The sequence below is a fragment of the Colius striatus genome, chromosome 1 (genome assembly GCF_028858725.1).
Source record: "Colius striatus isolate bColStr4 chromosome 1, bColStr4.1.hap1, whole genome shotgun sequence".
Classification (NCBI taxonomy): Eukaryota; Metazoa; Chordata; class Aves; order Coliiformes; family Coliidae; genus Colius; species Colius striatus.
This window is the reverse complement of record NC_084759.1, coordinates 412,416-428,368: the sequence shown is the minus strand read 5'-3', so window position 1 is coordinate 428,368 and position 15,953 is coordinate 412,416. Positions and strand designations below refer to the sequence as shown.

At 66.0% G+C, this 15,953-nt stretch overlaps 2 protein-coding genes across 2 annotated transcripts; both read right to left on the bottom strand.

Moving 5' to 3' along the window:
• Positions 1–389: 389 nt before the first annotated feature.
• On the bottom strand, positions 390–2,726 carry TAF10 (TATA-box binding protein associated factor 10). Its single transcript, XM_061989873.1, has 4 exons — positions 2,528–2,726; positions 2,211–2,424; positions 2,012–2,126; positions 390–602 (listed from the first exon to the last, which is right to left on the bottom strand). Exons 1-4 carry the CDS (start codon positions 2,718–2,720, stop codon positions 513–515), a joined length of 612 nt encoding a protein of 203 aa, XP_061845857.1. The 5' UTR covers positions 2,721–2,726; the 3' UTR covers positions 390–512.
• A 156-nt stretch (positions 2,727–2,882) lies between these two features.
• TPP1 (tripeptidyl peptidase 1) lies at positions 2,883–9,208 on the bottom strand. The gene is made up of 13 exons (XM_061989832.1): positions 9,170–9,208; positions 8,851–8,940; positions 8,615–8,754; positions 8,393–8,543; positions 7,588–7,709; positions 6,694–6,893; positions 6,049–6,247; positions 4,710–4,898; positions 4,499–4,571; positions 4,167–4,287; positions 3,508–3,666; positions 3,298–3,435; positions 2,883–3,068 (listed from the first exon to the last, which is right to left on the bottom strand). Exons 1-13 carry the CDS (start codon positions 9,178–9,180, stop codon positions 2,928–2,930), a joined length of 1,734 nt encoding a protein of 577 aa, XP_061845816.1. The 5' UTR covers positions 9,181–9,208; the 3' UTR covers positions 2,883–2,927.
• Between the last annotated feature and the right edge of the window lie 6,745 nt (positions 9,209–15,953).

Here is a 15,953-nt window from a genome sequence, read left to right as displayed (position 1 = left end):
CGGGGGGGCTCGGCACCAGCACCAATCCTCCTCCTCCCCGCTGTGCAGAGCTCCGGAGGGCTCATGGCCAGCTCCCAGGTAGAGGGGCCGGGCTCTGCTTTGCTCTGCTGCTGGTGCAGACCCCGAGTCCCCTCCTGAGCCAGTGGGCACCTGTGGGAACCGGAGATGGCAACAGGCTGGGCGGTCTGTTCCCACTGTGCCAGGCCACAGCTCCTCGCTGGCTCAGGGCATGGCTGAGCCCCCTCTGAGGGGTAGATGGGGCAACAAGATCCCACCAGCAGTGTGCCTTGGGACAGACCCTCTGCACTTGCCCTCAGAGGCACCGGCCCAACTGGTGTCAGAGTAGCAAGAGCAGAGGCCAGGGCAGGAGCAGCTCATCAGGCAGACGCTTTGCAGGCAGGGTGCTGGCACAGGGGCAGGACACAAGGTGCCTTTCCACAAAAACCCCTACCCAGCTGTTTAATGGCACAGAAGTGACCCTAAAACAGTTCCCAGTGACCACCCCTCGGTCTCTATGTGAAGTAATGTGGCTTTTTCACGTTGATGCCGTACTCTGCAAGCGCTGGAGTCAGATCCTCCATGGTCAGCGTGTACTTCTTATCCTGGAGGGACAAGCAGTGCTGTCAGTCGCAGGAGGACGAGCTGCCAGTGTCCCTCACACCCCTGTGGGTTCAGGGCTTTTCCCTGCAGGCTGTGGGGACACATCTGTGCTGCAGGTCAGCTTTTTGAGCATTAACCAGCCCCTGAGCACCACATTGCTCCGTGCCCTCTGCTGCCCTGACACACACACACTGAGCACTGCTCCCTGCCTGCAGCACAAACTGCCCTGACACACACACACACACACACACTGGGCACTGCTCCCTGCCTGCAGCACAAACTGCCCTGACACACACACACACACACTGAGCACTGCTCCCTGCCTGCACTCGAGAGGCCCTGAACCACAAACAGGGGAATTCCCAGACCCAGAGCCGTGCTGCTCCCTGTGCCCTCTGCTCCTTGTCCCCCCTGCTGCTCCCTGTCCCCTTTCCCATTCCGCATCCCTGCTGTGTGTGTGGCTGTCAGAGGGAGGTGGCAGGTGCAGGAGGCTCCATCCCGTGGCCTTCTCACCTGCTCCTGTGAAGCCCCCAAAGTGACATCCCCTCATCCCAGCACCCACCTTGCCCCCCTCAGCGTCCCTCCCACTGGCTCAGCCCCACGGTGTCGCCCAGCACGGTCCCACAGTGTCACCCAGCACAGCCCCACGGTGTCACCCAGCACAGCCCCATTGTGTCACCCAGCACAGTCCCACGGTGTCACCCAGCACAGTCCCACGGTGTCACCCAGCACAGCCCCACGGTGTCGCCCAGCACAGCCCCACGGTGTCACCCAGCACAGCCCCACGGTGTCACCCAGCACAGCCCCACGGTGTCACCCAGCACAGCCCCACGGTGTCGCCCAGCACAGCCCCACGGTGTCACCCAGCACAACCCCACTGTGTCGCCCAGCACAGCCCCACGGTGTCGCCCAGCACAGCCCCACGGTGTCGCCCAGCACAGCCCCACGGTGTCGCCCAGCACAACCCCACAGTGTCGCCCAGCACAGCATCACGGTGTCACCCAGCACAGCCCCACGGTGTCACCCAGCACAGCCCCACGGTGTCACCCAGCACAGCATCACGGTGTCACCCAGCACAGCCCCACGGTGTCGCCCAGCACAGCCCCACGGTGTCGCCCAGCACAGCCCCACGGTGTCACCCAGCACAGCCCCACGGTGTCGCCCAGCACAACCCCACAGTGTCGCCCAGCACAGCATCACGGTGTCACCCAGCACAGCCCCACGGTGTCACCCAGCACAGCCCCACGGTGTCACCCAGCACAGCATCACGGTGTCACCCAGCACAGCCCCACGGTGTCGCCCAGCACAGCCCCACTGTGTCGCCCAGCGTGGCCAGGGGTCCGAGGCTGTGCACAGCCCCCTCCCTCGCGCACTGCGCCCCCGGCCAGGCTCTTCCCCTCCCCTCCCTCACCTTGCTCTTGTTGCGGGAGCTGCCCGAGGCCGTTCCTTTCATCTTGCAGTGCTGCAGCGCGTCGTTGGCGATGTCGGAGATGAACTTCTGCGCGGCCAGAGAGATCAGACGGATGCTGCCCCGCGGAGAAACGAATCGTTCGGACGGGGCACAGGGCTCGGCACCGGCGCCCCGCGCGGCCCCGCCGGCCGCCACTTACATGCGCGGGTCAGAGGCCTCGAAGCCGGCCCTGTTGAGGTAATAGCCCGTCACGGCGTCGGGGATCGTGGGTGTGTAGTCCTCCAGCTGCATCAGGAAGTCGACCAGCGGCGTGCTGGACACCACGGGCTTCACGTCGCCGTTGGCCGCGCTGGCCGGCACGTACACGCCGTTGGAAACGGTCCCCTCCGCGGGAGCGGCGGCCGACACGGGCGCTGCGGGCACAGGCGCTCAGCGGCCGCCGCCGGGACCCGGCCCCCGCCCCGCCGCCCCCCGCCCGCCGCCCGCCGCCCCGGCCCGGCCCCCGCCCCCGCTCACCGGGCCCTCTGCCGCCGGCCGCGCCGCCCTCGGCTCCCCGCGCCGCGCCGCCCGCCGCTGCCGGCGGCGCCCCGGGCAGCCCGGCGCCCAGGCCGGAGCCCAGGCCGGCGGGGCTGTGCTTGCTGTCGGCGGCGGGCGGCGCGGGCGCACCCGGGGCCGCGGGGCCGGGCTCGGGCTCGGCGCTGCCGCTCATCGCGCGCGGCCGCGCACACCGGGGGGGGGGGGGGGGGGGGGGGGGGGGCGCCGCCTCCACCGCGCCTGCGCGCGCCGCCGCGCCCCATTGGCCCCGCCGCGCCCCATCGGCGCCGCCGCGCCCCAGCGCGCCCCCCGGCGGCACAAAACGGACTCGCGGCGCTGGGCGGAGCCGCGCGCTTTATTGGCCGCGCGCCCCCCGGCGGCGTCAGGGCGGCAGCAGCGCGCGCAGCAGCCGCGGGAAGTCGGGGCTGCCCCAGCCCGTGACCGGGTCCCACGACGGGCCCGCGCAGAAGCCGCGGCCCTGCACCGTGCCGTCCAGGCAGGACAGGTGACAGCCCTCCGTGACCTGCGGGGACACACACGGCGCGGCTCGGCGCGGCCCGACGGGACCGCCCCCCAACCCCGCCGCGGGGCGGGAGCCGCCGGGGGCGCAACCCCGGGGACCCCCGGGACATCCCCCCCCGCCCCGCCCCATCAGCGCGAGGGGTGGCCGAGGGGACTCCCGGGCGCAGCCCCCTGCCCGGCCCGCTGCCCCCCGCCAGCCCAAGCGGCCCTCCCGCCCCTGCCCAGCTCACGTCGAACAGCGCAGCGCCGTGTCCCTGCTCCTGCAGCTGGTAGAGCACGGGGTTGAGGAAGCCCAGCGTCGGGAGCCCCCGCTGCAGCCGCAGGTCGTTGACGAGCGCCAGCATCCCCCCCACCACGGGCGTGGAGGCCTGCCGGAGGGAGACACCCCCTGAGCACCCCGCAGCCCACCCCCGCGGGCCGGCCGCGGGCCGCCTCCTTACCGAGGTGCCCGACACCCAGGGCAGCGGGATGCGGTTCGTCACCACCCAGTAGTTGTCGGACAGGGCGGCCAGGTCAGGGTAGGCTCGGCCGCTGCTGTTGTAGTAGGAACTGGGGGGCAGCTTCGAGGCCGAGCGCAGGAAACGCCCAACAGCAGCAGCCTGGGGGAAGGACGAGGTGAGGATGCTCGGCAGCCAGCCCCTGCCTGGCCCCTGCCCTCCCTCCCTGTCCTGTCCCACAGCCCCCGGTCCCTGCCCTCCCTCCCTGTCCTGTCCCACAGCCCCAGCCCCTGCCCTCCCTCCCTGTCCTGTCCCACACCCCCTGGCCCCCGCCCTCCCTCCCTGTCCTGTCCCACAGCCCCAGCCCCTGCCCTCCCTCCCTGTCCTGTCCCACACCTCCAGCCCCTGCCCTCCCTCCCTGTCCTGTCCCACCACCCCCAGCCCCTGCCCTCCCTCCCTGTCCTGTCCCACACCTCCAGCCCCTGCCCTCCCTTCCTGTCCTGTCCCACACCCCTTGGCCCCTGCCCTCCCTCCCTGTCCTGTCCTACACCCCCAGCCCCTGCCCTCCCTCCCTGTCCTGTCCCACACCCCCAGCCCCTGCCCTCCCTCCCTGTCCTGTCCTACACCCCCAGCCCCTGCCCTCCCTCCCTGTCCTGTCCCACCTGGTAGCTGGGCCTGGGGAAGACGTTGCTGAAGCCGCCCCCGCTGATGTAATCCGTCACCTCGGCGGTCACCAGGAAGGGGTTCTTGAAGGCCGTCCCACCCACAGTGGTGACGTAGGGGCTGGGGGCACAGATATGTGCTATGGGGGGTCCTCAGAGGCCCCCCACATGCCAGCCCGAGGTGTCCCCCCCCAGCTCCAAGGGCTGACCCTCGGGGGTCCCAAAGCACGCAGCTCCTGCTGGAGGCAGCGGCTGGGCTCGGGCCGGGGCTCCGAGCTGCAGCCGCCAGCGCTCCCGTCTCCAGGGACACGGAGTCACCTCCCCCCATCTACCTGGAGGCTGGGAAGCTGGGACGGAACGTGTGGTTCCCCCCGGACACCCTCCTGCAGCCGGCCCCGTCGTCACCTGCCGACAGAGACGGAAGGGGCAGCCTGGCAGCAGCCGGAGCCCCACATCCACCAACCCGGCCGGGGTCACCGGGGCAGGGCTCTGCCCCGCTCCCATCCCCTCCCCATCCCGGGGCTGCCCCGTGCCCACACACACCTGAGGCAAACAGGATGGTGAGGCCCCGGGCCGCTGCCTTCATGAACTCGGTGTTCACACGCTGCATGTAGGCCACGGACAGGCTGTCCTCGTCATCCCCGTAGCTCACCGAGTGCACCCAGGGCACGGATGACATGTTGCTGAGCAGCAGCAGCCAGGCCAGGAAGGGCTCCTGGCTCTCGTGCCTCCCTGCAGGGACGGAACAGGGGCGGCTTCAGCGGCTGCTGGGGCCACAGGCTGGAGGGAAATTGGGGAGGGGGCCACACCAGCACCACCAGCACCAGAGCTGAAGGGCCCCCAGCTCCTGCCCCACAGAGCAGAGCCCTGGCACGGCTGGTTTGGAGCTCTGGCTGGTGGCACAGCCGGGCTTGGGGACTGCCATGGTGGGTGGCACCTGGCTCAGGCGCTGCCAGCGGGTCTGGCCAAGGGCTGCCCTGGATCCCAGAGCAGGGGGTCTACCCTCAGCCACTCCTGAGAGCGTTGCAGGGCTGCAGCCACCCTGGGCTTGCAGATAGCCATGAGCCCTCCAGAGGCCCTTCTGCTCCTGACAGCAAGTCCAGAGCCACCTGATGCCCGCTCCATCTGCCAAGGTCACCTCTTGCCCCTCATCACTCTCCATGGGGCAGGGGAGCCCCAGCCATCCCTTGTCCTCAGCTGCTGACGTTTAGTCCTGTTTGCTGCCTTTCCCCGTGACCTCAGCACAACTGCACAGGGGTGGGAGTTAATTCAGGGCTGTGCCTGCCTTCACCATCCGGTGGGCAGAGCTGCGAGCCCCAAGGGCACCCTGGCTCCTGTTCAGCCAGTTCCTGATCTGGGACAGGTTACAGCATCACAGCCATGTTTGTGCAGGCTGTTTCACAACCCTGTTTTCTCAAATTGCCTTACTCTCCTTCACCCACTCTGCTGCCAGGTTCATGGGCCAGAGACCAGCCCAAAGCAGCAGGAGGAACAACAAGGCACAGGCGTTGTGCTCTGCTCCAGGCAGTGGAGAGGGGCAGTGACAGCGTGTAGCTGAGGTGTGGAGGTGTGGGTGCTCCCTCCTGGTGCCCAGAGCTCACACAGGTTCCAAAGCACCAGCCAACAGAAGATATTTCCCCATGACCTGCTGGCAACCAGCACCAGCCCCGAGCTGGCAAGGCCCCGGGGGACATCCCTGCTGTGGCTGGGAAAGCATCCTGGGCCATTCCCACGCCTGTGCAGGCCCCTACAGGCGCTCCCCCGCCCCCAGAGCCCGGGCAGCCTCAGCACAGCCATCCCTGCACACAGCAGGCGTGTCGGTGGCCACGAGCTGGGGATGCCTGGAAGCAGCCACAGGGCAGCCCTGGAGCGGGGTCTGTACCTGGGTTGCTGAAGACCCACGTGGAGATGTTGGCACCGGTGCTCATGATGTATTCCACGTCCAGACTGGCCTCCAGCCCGGCCGTGCCCGTGCCCTGGTGCCCGACCACTCGGTCAACCTGGGAGCGGTGTGTGAAGCTGCTGCCGAAGAGCCGCATGAACTCGGCCACGTCGGCCTGGTGGAAGAACTGCTCCAGGAACTGGGGGCACAAGGACGGGACACGTTGGCTCTCGCTTCCTCTTGACAAACCAAGGTTTCCTCCTGACTTAAAAAAGCTGACCCAGCATGTGACACACTGGCCCAGCACAGGACACACTGGCCCAGCAGCACGTCCCACCAGCAGCTGTGGGATGTGGCCCAGGAACAGCAGAGCCCCGAGGTGCTGGTGAGACCCCAGTGCCTGGGTGCCCCAGCCCCACTGCCCTGCCCCAGGCTGCTCTCCTCATTGCCTGGGTGCCCCAGCCCCACTGCCCTGCCCCAGGCTGCTCTCTGCATTGCCTGGGTGCCCCAGCCCCACTGCCCTGCCCCAGGCTGCTCTCCTCAGTGCCTGGGTGCCCCAGCCCCGCTGCCCTGCCCCAGGCTGCTCTCCTCAGTGCCTGGGTGCCCCAGCCCTGCTGCCCTGCCCCAGGCTGCCCTCCCCGGTACCTGAGCGCAGGCCTGGCTGTTGTTGGGCTGCAGCCCCACGTCTGCCCCCGTCATGTTGTATCTCTTGCGGATGATGGATGGTGTCACACCCAGGTGGAAAGCTGCTTTGCCTCTGTGCTGCTGCCTCGGCTCCATCTCCTTCTTGGCCCAGGCCCTGCTGACCACCTTCCTCTCGGCAGGGAAGCGGTGCAGACCCCCCACTGGTGTGCAGACGAGCAGGGGAAGGAGCAGCTGCTGGGGCCCAGCCTCCAGGAGGACAGTCCCTCCCCTGCCCTCACTGAGGGCAGCCCATGCCCTGCACCTCCTACCCCCAGCACAGCACAGGAGACTGGGAAGTGCTCCCTTGGCCTCCGCACCAGCCCTCACAGGCAGCACAGCTCGGTTTCTCCACGGCCAGCCCACCCCTCTGCTCTCCCTGGGCACCAGCAGCAGGAGCCCACACCAAAGGGACTCACAGGAGGGAGTTTTTCCACCCCAGAAGCAGCTGCATGTCCAGAGACAGGCTGCACCTGAGCTCCCTGCACCGAGCACCCAGGCCCCCAGTAACCAATCCTTTGGCTGCTGTCTGTCCACACCATAAAGCCACAGACTGGTTTGGGTTGGAAGGGACCTTTAGAGGCCATCTAGTCCCAACTCCCTGCCACAGGGAGGGACATGTCCAACTAATGGGGCTGCTCAGAGTCCCCCTCAGCCTGACCTTGAACGCTTCTAGGGATGGGGCACCTACACCCCTGTGCATGAAGCTCCTCGGGGTCCTGGGGCAGCCGTGGCTGTGGCTGGAGGGCCGTCGCTGTGCTCTAGGACACCCAGATGGCCGGTCCTGGCTGCTCTGTGCCTCACTCCCCTCCACCCCCCGGATCCTCTGGGCAGCCTCAGCTGTCATGTCCAACGTACCGAAGTCGATGTGCTGCACCAGCTCCTCAGGGACGGTGTAGGGCAGCGGCGAGCGCACGACGCTGCGCTGGCCCTTCACGTACCGGTGGAACTCGGCCCCTGGCAGGAGGCTCTCGGCCGTGCTGCAGCACAGGGACAGTGTCAGCAGCTGCTCTGCCCTGCCCCATGCAGCCCTGCCACCCCCCTTGCTGCTGGGACAGGTCAGAGACCAGCTCCACTTCCCACCAGCACAGCTGAGCTCGTAAAGCAATGAGCTCCTTCCATACTCAACTGCCTCCCCTCACCAAACTGACCAAAGCTCTGACGCTGTGAGGTCCCCTGCAGTGCCACCCCCAGCCCCCCAGCAGGGACTCTGAGGCCCCATGGAAAGCAGGAGGATGTGCAGGGATGGCCCAAGCACCTAATGGACACACAGCCTTGCAACACGCCCCTGGCACCAGGACCCGGTGTGCAGCCAGCCAGCGCAACTGCAGAGCCCTCAAGCCCCAGCAGAAATGTGGCTCAGCCCTGGGTCACCCAGACGCCCCAGAGCCCGGGGAAGGGGAAGCTGCAGCAGGCAGAGGCAGGGTCTGGCTTCTCCTGTCTTTGCAGGACCAGCACGGCTACCACAGCAGGGCTCATCCCCCTGGGCTCACCCCAGCTCAGGTCCCCGGGCTCACCTGGGCTCAGCCCCCCAGCTCAGCCCCCCATGCTCATCTCCCCAGGCTCACCCCAGCTCAGCCTCCCAGGCTCCCCATAGCTCAGCCCCCCAGGCTCCCCATAGCTCAGCCCCCCAGGCTCCCCATAGCTAGGCCCCCAGGCTCACCTGGCTGGCATGTGGCACTCCAGGAAGTCAAGGGTGGTGACGCTCTGGCACTTGTGGACCCCGTGGCCCTGCAGCCACTTCAGCACCGCCATGAACGTGGCTGGGGACGGCTGGACAAGGTCCCGCAGCTGCTCCAGGGACAGGTACTTGCCTGCAGGGCACGCAGCGGGTCAGCGGGGCAGGTCCCGGGGGGCGGGCAGGGCTCAGGCACGCCGGCCTTACCGTAGGCTGGCGAGAGCGGGTCAGAGACGGCATCGACGAGGCGGGCGAGGCGTCCCACGCCTCGCTGCCGGATGGCGAAGGTCAGCCACAGCTCGTGTCCCGCGTCCACGCGGCCGCCGTGGGTCCATCCCGGGGGCGCGCTGCGGCGGGCGGGGGGGCGGCCGTGAGCGGGGGGCGGCCGCCGCAGCCCCGTCCCGTCCCGTCCCGTCCCGTCCCGCAGCGGCCCCGGCACCTACCGGAACGGCTGGTCGCGCTCCAGGGCCAGCCCCGCGGCACAGCTCCAGGCGGCCGCGCACAGCACCAGCGCGGCGGGGACAGCCCCGCACCTGCAACGGCGGCTCAGCGGGGACCGGGCGGCGGCGGCAGCGCCCGCGCCGGGGCGAACCCGAACCCTGCCCGCTGCCCGCTGCCCGCCGAGCCCCCGTTAACCCCCGGAGTCACTCCCCGGTGTCACCCTCCCGGTGTCACTCCCACCGCGGTGTCACACCCCCCCCGGTGTTAATCCCACCCCAGTGTCACCCCCCGGTGTCACCCCCCGGTGTCACCCCGCGTTACCCGCGCGCCATCCCGCCACCGCCTCCCTGCCACGTGATCGGGGCGCGTGACTCGCCGTCACGTGCCGAGGCCGGGGCGGCCGCCGCTGGCACCAACGCCCGGAACGGAACGGCGCGGAACGGCACGGAACAGAACGGAACGGCACGGCACGGCACGGCACGGCACGGAACGGCACGGAACGGCACGGAACAGAACGGAACGGCACGGCACGGCACGGCACGGAACGGCCCCGCACCGCCCGGGAGGGCTCCAGCGCTCGGAATGGAACGGAACGGAATGGAACGGAACGGCACGGAACGGAACGGCACGGCATGGCACGGCACGGAACGGAACGGCACGGAACGGCACGGCACGGCACGGAACGGAACGGCACGGCACGGCACGGCACGGCACGGCACGGCACGGAACGACCCCGCACCACTCGGGAGGGCTCCAGCGCCCGGAATGGAACGGAACGGCCCGGCCCCGAGCCGTGGAGGACCTGAGCGTGGAGCCTGGGCTGGAGGCGCCATTCACACACCCAGTTGCTCCTTGAACACCATTGAACAGCCTGACTCCACTCCAGCATCTCTGTGCCCTGCACTGAGCTCTCTCCAGCAGCTCCCTGTCCTTCTGCAACTGAGGGGCCAGAACTGGACACAACATCCCAGCTGTGGGCTCACAGGGCAGAGCAGAGGGGGAGCAGAACCTCTCTGCACCTCCTGCCCACAGCCCTTCTAACCCAGCCCAGGCTGCCACTGGCCTCTTGGCCATGAGGGCACGTTGCTGGTTCATGCTTATCCTGCTGCCCACCAGCACCCCCAGCTCCCTTTCTCCTATCACAGAACAGTGGGGGCTAGCAGGGCCCTGCAGAGCTGCTGCAGCCCCAGCCCCTGCTCCAGCAGCTGCCCCTGGCTCAGGGGGCACAGGAACGTGTCCAGCTGGGGTTGGGAACCTCCTGAGCAGGAGCCTCCACACCCTCCCTGGGCAGCCTGGGCCAGGGCTCCCTCCCCTCAGCACCAAAGCACTTGCACCTCCTGGGCCAGGGGCACTTGCTGTGTCCCAGCCTCTGCCCCTTCCCCCTTGTCCTGCCACTGGCCACCACACACCCAAGTGGCACCTCCTGAGTCTTTCAACACCTTTTAGGACCCTTCAGACCCTTGTGAGTGCTGCTGAGGTGCCCCTGAGCTCAGGCTTCTGTTCCCCAGGCTGAGCAGCCCCAGGGCTGCAGCCTTTCCTCCTCACACACATGCTGCAGCCCCTCAGCACCTTGGCAGCCCTGCACTGGCCTCTCTGGAGCTGGGCAGCCCAGCCCTGGACATAGTACTCCAGACGAGGCCTCACCAGGGCAGAGCAGAGGAGGAGCGGAACCTCCCTTGATCTGCTGCCCACACTCTCCTCATGCCCCCAGGATGCCATTGGCTGCTTGCCCACGAGGGCATGTTGCTGGCTCGTTAGTCATTCAGTTTATTATCAACCAGCACTCCCAGGTCTCTCACTGCAGAGCTGCTCTCCAGCAGCTCACACCCAGCCTGTGGTGCAGGGAAGTGACTGCAAGGTCTGAGCAGCCTGTGTGCCCCACTCCTGTGCCTGCCTGGGGCTGGGGCAGCGAGCTGTGCGGGCAGGCTGCAGCCCAGGCTGTGCCCTGCACACAGAGATGCTGTCACCCGTGAGCCCAGTGAGGGCCAGGAGCCATGGAGGCAGTGGCAGAGCCTCACTGCATACCCTGCGTGTCCAGGGCTGCCGCTGCCTGACCCTACCACCATTCCCACCGCTGTGTGTGGGGCCGGGGGGAGCTGTGGGCACAGGGATTCTGGTCCTGGGCAGGACAAGGGGCAATGGGGACAAGCTAGAACAGAAGAGGTTCCAAAGCAACACAAGGACAAACTCATTCCCTGCTGAGGTGAGGGAGCACTGGCAGGGGCTGCCCAGATGGGCTGTGGAGGCTCCTTCTCTGCAGCATCCCAACCCCAGCTGGATGAGTCCCTGTGTGCCCTGCTCTAGGTGCTGCTGCTCTGGCAGGGGGCTGCACTGGCTGAGCTTTGCAGGTCCCTTCCAGCCCTTGAGATTCTGTGATTCTGTGGTCACTCAGGAGTGTAGGGGATGGGGATGCAGCAGAAAATCTGAGGACTGGGGGACAGGAGTGTGGGGGAGGCTCAAGGGGCTTAGCGAGTGTTGTCCCTTGGTCATGGGAACAGGCCGTGAGGGGGCTGTGTGCCTTGTGTCAGGAGCCATGCCCATGTCCCGCTGCCAGGTGAGTGGTGCAGCCTGTGGCCAGTGCACCCCATGGCTGGTGCAGCCCGTGGCCAGTGCAGCCCGTGGTCAGTGCAGCCTGTGATCGGTGCAGCCTGTGGCCAGTGCACCCCATGGCTGGTGCAGCCTGTGGTCAGTGCAGCCTGTGGTCAGTGCATCCTGTGATCAGTGCAGCCTGTGGCTACTGCAGCCCATGGTCAGTGCATCCTGTGATCGGTGCAGCCTGTGGCCACTAGAAACTGTGGCTGCTGCAGCCCATGGTCAGTGCATCCTGTGATCAGTGCAGCCTGTGGCCACTAGAAACTGTGGCTGCTGCAGCCCGTGGTTGGTGCAGCCCATAGTTGGTGCAGCCCGTGGCCGGTGCAGCTCATGGCCGGTGCAGCCCATGGTTGGTGCAGCTCATGGCTGGTGCAGCCCATGGTTGGTGCAGCCCGTGGCCACTGCAGCCTGTGGCCAGTCCAGCTGGCACAGCCACCGGCAGCCACTTGGCTCCCGCAGCTGCTGAGCTGCAGCTCCCGGCTTCCTGTGCTTGTTCTCTCCGGCGTTTGTTCCCACAGTAGGAACTGCTCTAATTAGGATCACACGAGTGGTATTTGATACTTGGGGCTCTTGGGGCTGGGTCCAAGCAGTTTTGCAAAGCTGCTGTGGTAGTGGTGCCCCTGCCCCTGGTGCCCCTGCCCCTTGCCCAGGGGTGCTGAGGAGGGCGCTGCCGTGACCCCATCTGCCCCAGCTTTGGCTCAGCTTGCCCAGTCCTGTCCAGCCCTGCTCACATGTGCAGATGTGATGCATGCCCTGGCTCCAGCAGCTCCTACTCGCCTTTCCTGCTCCTGTGGAGCAGAGTCCAAGCCAGGAAGAGACAGACAATGGGAAAACCACCTGCCTGGCCCCGGCTGCCACATCTCCCACGCCAGAGCTGTGCCGGGACTGCTCTGAGCAGCAGCTGCCAGGGGAGAGAGGCCTAGAAGGTCTCTCCTCCTAGTCACAGAATCACAGCATTGCAGGATCTCAAGAGCTGGAAGGGACCTGGAAGGCTCAGCCAGTGCAACCCCTCTGCGAGAGCAGCAGCACCTAGAGCAGCACACAGGGACTCATCCAGCTGGGGTTGGGATGTCTCCAGGGAAGGAGCCTCCACAGCCCATCTGGGCAGCCCCTTCCAGTAGCATTCACCTCAACAGGAAAGATATTTGTCCTTGTGTTTCTTTGGAACCTCTTCTGTTCCAGCTTGTCCCCGTTGCCCCTTGTCCTATCATTGGACATCCCTGAGCACAGCCTGGCTCCATCCTCCTCACACCCACCCTTGATGGCTTTGTAATATGAATGAGGTCTCCCTTCAGGCTCCTCCAAGCTCCAGAGCCCCAGCTCCCTCAGCCTTTCATCACAAGGGAGCTGCTCCACTCCATCATCTCTGTGGCCCTGCACTGAACCCTCTCCAGCAGCTCCCTGTCCTTCTTGTCTCTGTGGTAGCATGAGGCACTCTTGGAGAAGAGGGCTGATGTGTGAATTGCTGCAGGGCAGGTGAAGGCCCTTTCCCAGGTGAGGCGAGGGCTGCAGCTTGCCCAGCGCTGTGCAGGACGTGCTCTTGCAGCTGCACCGTCTGTGCAGCCCAAAGGTGAGGATGCCCCATGCCCAGGTGGGCAGTGCCTGCTGCAGACCTTTGACTCTGCTCTCTTTTTGGGTGAAGGGAGGCAGCCAGGAGTCCCTGCAGTGCTTCACCAACATCTTTCACATTCACAGAGCACCGCTCAGCCCTGCACTGGCTCGGGCCTCAGCCATGTTCCTCAGGCTCACCCAAGCCTCTGTCTGGCCTCCTCTGCCACCCTGAGGCCAGTTCTCCATCCTGTCCCTTGCAGGACACCAGCACTGCTCTGTGCGTGCTGCCCAGTTCAGCAGCACCTCTGTGAAGCCCCAGGGCACTTCTGGTTCTGGGGACATACGCTGTGTTACGGTGCCTGTGATGCAGTGTGTCTCAGCTCAGCTCAGCTCGGCTCGGCTCGGCTTGGCTCAGCTGGATTTAGCTCAGCACATTTCGGCTCAGCTCAGTTCAGCCTGACTTGGCTCAGCTTGGCTTGGCTGAACTTGGCTTGGCTTGGCACAGCTCGGTATGGCTCGGTACAGTTTGGCTCAGCTCGGCTCAGCTCAGCTCAACACAGCTCGGCTCCACTAGGCTTGGCAGAGCTTGGCTCAGCTCGGCTCAGCTCAGCTCGGCTCAGCTCAGCTCGGCACAGCTCGGCTCAGTTTGGCTTGGCTTGACACAGCTCGCCTCCACTAGGCTTGGCACAGCTTGGCTCAGCTCGGCTCAGCTCAGCTCGGCTCAGCTAGGCTCAGCTCGGCTCTGCTCGCAGCAGCCCGAGCAGTTGCCTGCCTGAGCCGTGCAGCTGCACCGTGCGAGCCAGGGGGAGCACGCAGCTGTGTGTGAGGGGAGACAGCAGGGACAGAGGGGAGGGGGCTGGGCCCGGCGGGGGCCAGTCTAGCAGAGGAGGCTCAGAGGGGACAGCCCCACACAGCCTCACACGCCGCGAGCCCCGTCCCGCAGCCTCACCGGAGGGATTTGCTGCAGGAGGGCTCCTGGATGCGGCGAGGGGCTGCCAGAGTGTGGGTCTGCCCCGCCAGCCGTGCCCCGGGATGCTGCCCCGGGGATGTGGGGGGCTGTGGCAGCTCCCCGGAGCTGCTGCAAACAGAGGCAGCTGCACCCCGGGCTGTGCCTGGCTCTGTCTGGGCTGCTGCGCTGCCTCTGACCCTTGCAGCATCCGTGTGCTGTCCCTGGGCACACACACAGCCCTTTCCCTTGCACACACACACAGCCCTTTCCTTGCACACACACACAGCCCTTCCCTTGCACACACACACAGCCTTTCCCTTGCACACACACACAGCCCTTCCCTGGCACACACACAGCCCTTCCCTGGCACACACACACAGCCCTTCCCTTACACACACACAGCCCTTCCCTTGCACACACACACAGCCCTTTCCTTGCACACACACACAGCCCTTTCCTTGCACACAAACACAGCCCTTCCCTTGCACACACAGCCCTTCCCTTGCACACACACACAGCCCCACCCTCACACACACACAGCCCTTCCCTTGCACACACACACAGCCCTTTCCTTGCACACACACACAGCCCTTCCCTGGCACACACACACAGCCCTTCCCTTGCACACACACACAGCCTTTCCCTGGCACACACACAGCCCTTCCCTTACACACACACATACAGCCCTTCCCTGGCACACACACACAGCCTTTCCCTGGCACACACACAGCCCTTCCCTGGCACACACACAGAGCCCTTCCCTTGCACACACACACAGCCCTTCCCTGGCACACACACAGCCCTTCCCTTGCACACACACAGCCCTTCCCTTGCACACACACACAGCCTTTCCCTTGCACACACACACAGCCCTTCCCTGGCACACACACAGCCCTTCCCTGGCACACACACAGAGCCCTTCCCTTGCACACACACAGAGCCCTTCCCTTACACACACACATACAGCCCTTCCCTGGCACACACACAGCCCTTCCCTTGCACACACACACAGCCCTTCCCTGGCACACACACAGCCCTTCCCTTACACACAGACATACAGCCCTTCCCTTGCACACACACACAGCCTTTCCCTGGCACACACACAGCCCTTCCCTTGCACACACACACAGCCCTTCCCTGGCACACACACAGCCCTTCCCTTGCACACACACACAGCCCTTCCCTTACACACACACACAGCCCTTCCCTTGCACACACACACAGCCCTTCCCTTGCACACACACACAGCCCTTCCCTTACACACAGACATACAGCCCTTCCCTTGCACACACACACAGCCTTTCCCTGGCACACACACAGCCCTTCCCTTACACACACACATACAGCCCTTCCCTGGCACACACACAGCCCTTCCCTTGCACACACACACAGCCCTTCCCTGGCACACACACACAGCCCTTCCCTGGCACACACACACAGCCTTTCCCTGGCACACACACAGCCCTTCCCTGGCACACACACAGAGCCCTTCCCTTGCACACACACACAGCCCTTCCCTGGCACACACACAGCCCTTCCCTTGCACACACACACAGCCTTTCCCTTGCACACACACACAGCCTTTCCCTTGCACATGCACACAGCCCTTCCCTTACACACACACACACAGCCCTTCCCTTGCACACACACACAGCCCTTCCCTTGCACATACACACAGCCCTTCCCTGGCACACACACACAGCCCTTCCCTGGCACACACACACAGCCCTTCCCTTGCACACACACAGAGCCCTTCCCTTACACACACAGCCCTTCCCTTGCACACACAGCCCTTCCCTTGCACACACACACAGCCCTTCCCTTGCACACACACACAGCCCTTCCCTGGCACACACACACAGCCTTTCCCTTGCACAGACACAGCCCTTCCCTTGCACACACACACAGCCCTTCCCTGGCACACACACACAGCCCTTCCCTTGCACATACACACAGCCCTTCCCTTGCACACACACACAGCCCTTCCCTGGCACACACACAGCCCTTCCCTTA

Coding starts and splice junctions, on each gene's coding strand:
- TPP1 (XM_061989832.1), bottom strand. Junction 3,436..3,507: donor CCTGGGTGTCGGGCACCTCG/GTAAGGAGGCGG, acceptor TCCCTCCGGCAG/GCCTCCACGCCCGTGGTGGG. Junction 3,069..3,297: donor ACGGCGCTGCGCTGTTCGAC/GTGAGCTGGGCA, acceptor GTGTCCCCGCAG/GTCACGGAGGGCTGTCACCT.
- TAF10 (XM_061989873.1), bottom strand. CDS start 2,720: ATGAGCGGCAGCGCCGAGCCCGAGCCCGGCCCCGCGGCCCCGGGTGCG. Junction 2,425..2,527: donor GGCCGGCGGCAGAGGGCCCG/GTGAGCGGGGGC, acceptor CTGTGCCCGCAG/CGCCCGTGTCGGCCGCCGCT. Junction 2,127..2,210: donor GAGGCCTCTGACCCGCGCAT/GTAAGTGGCGGC, acceptor TCCGCGGGGCAG/CATCCGTCTGATCTCTCTGG.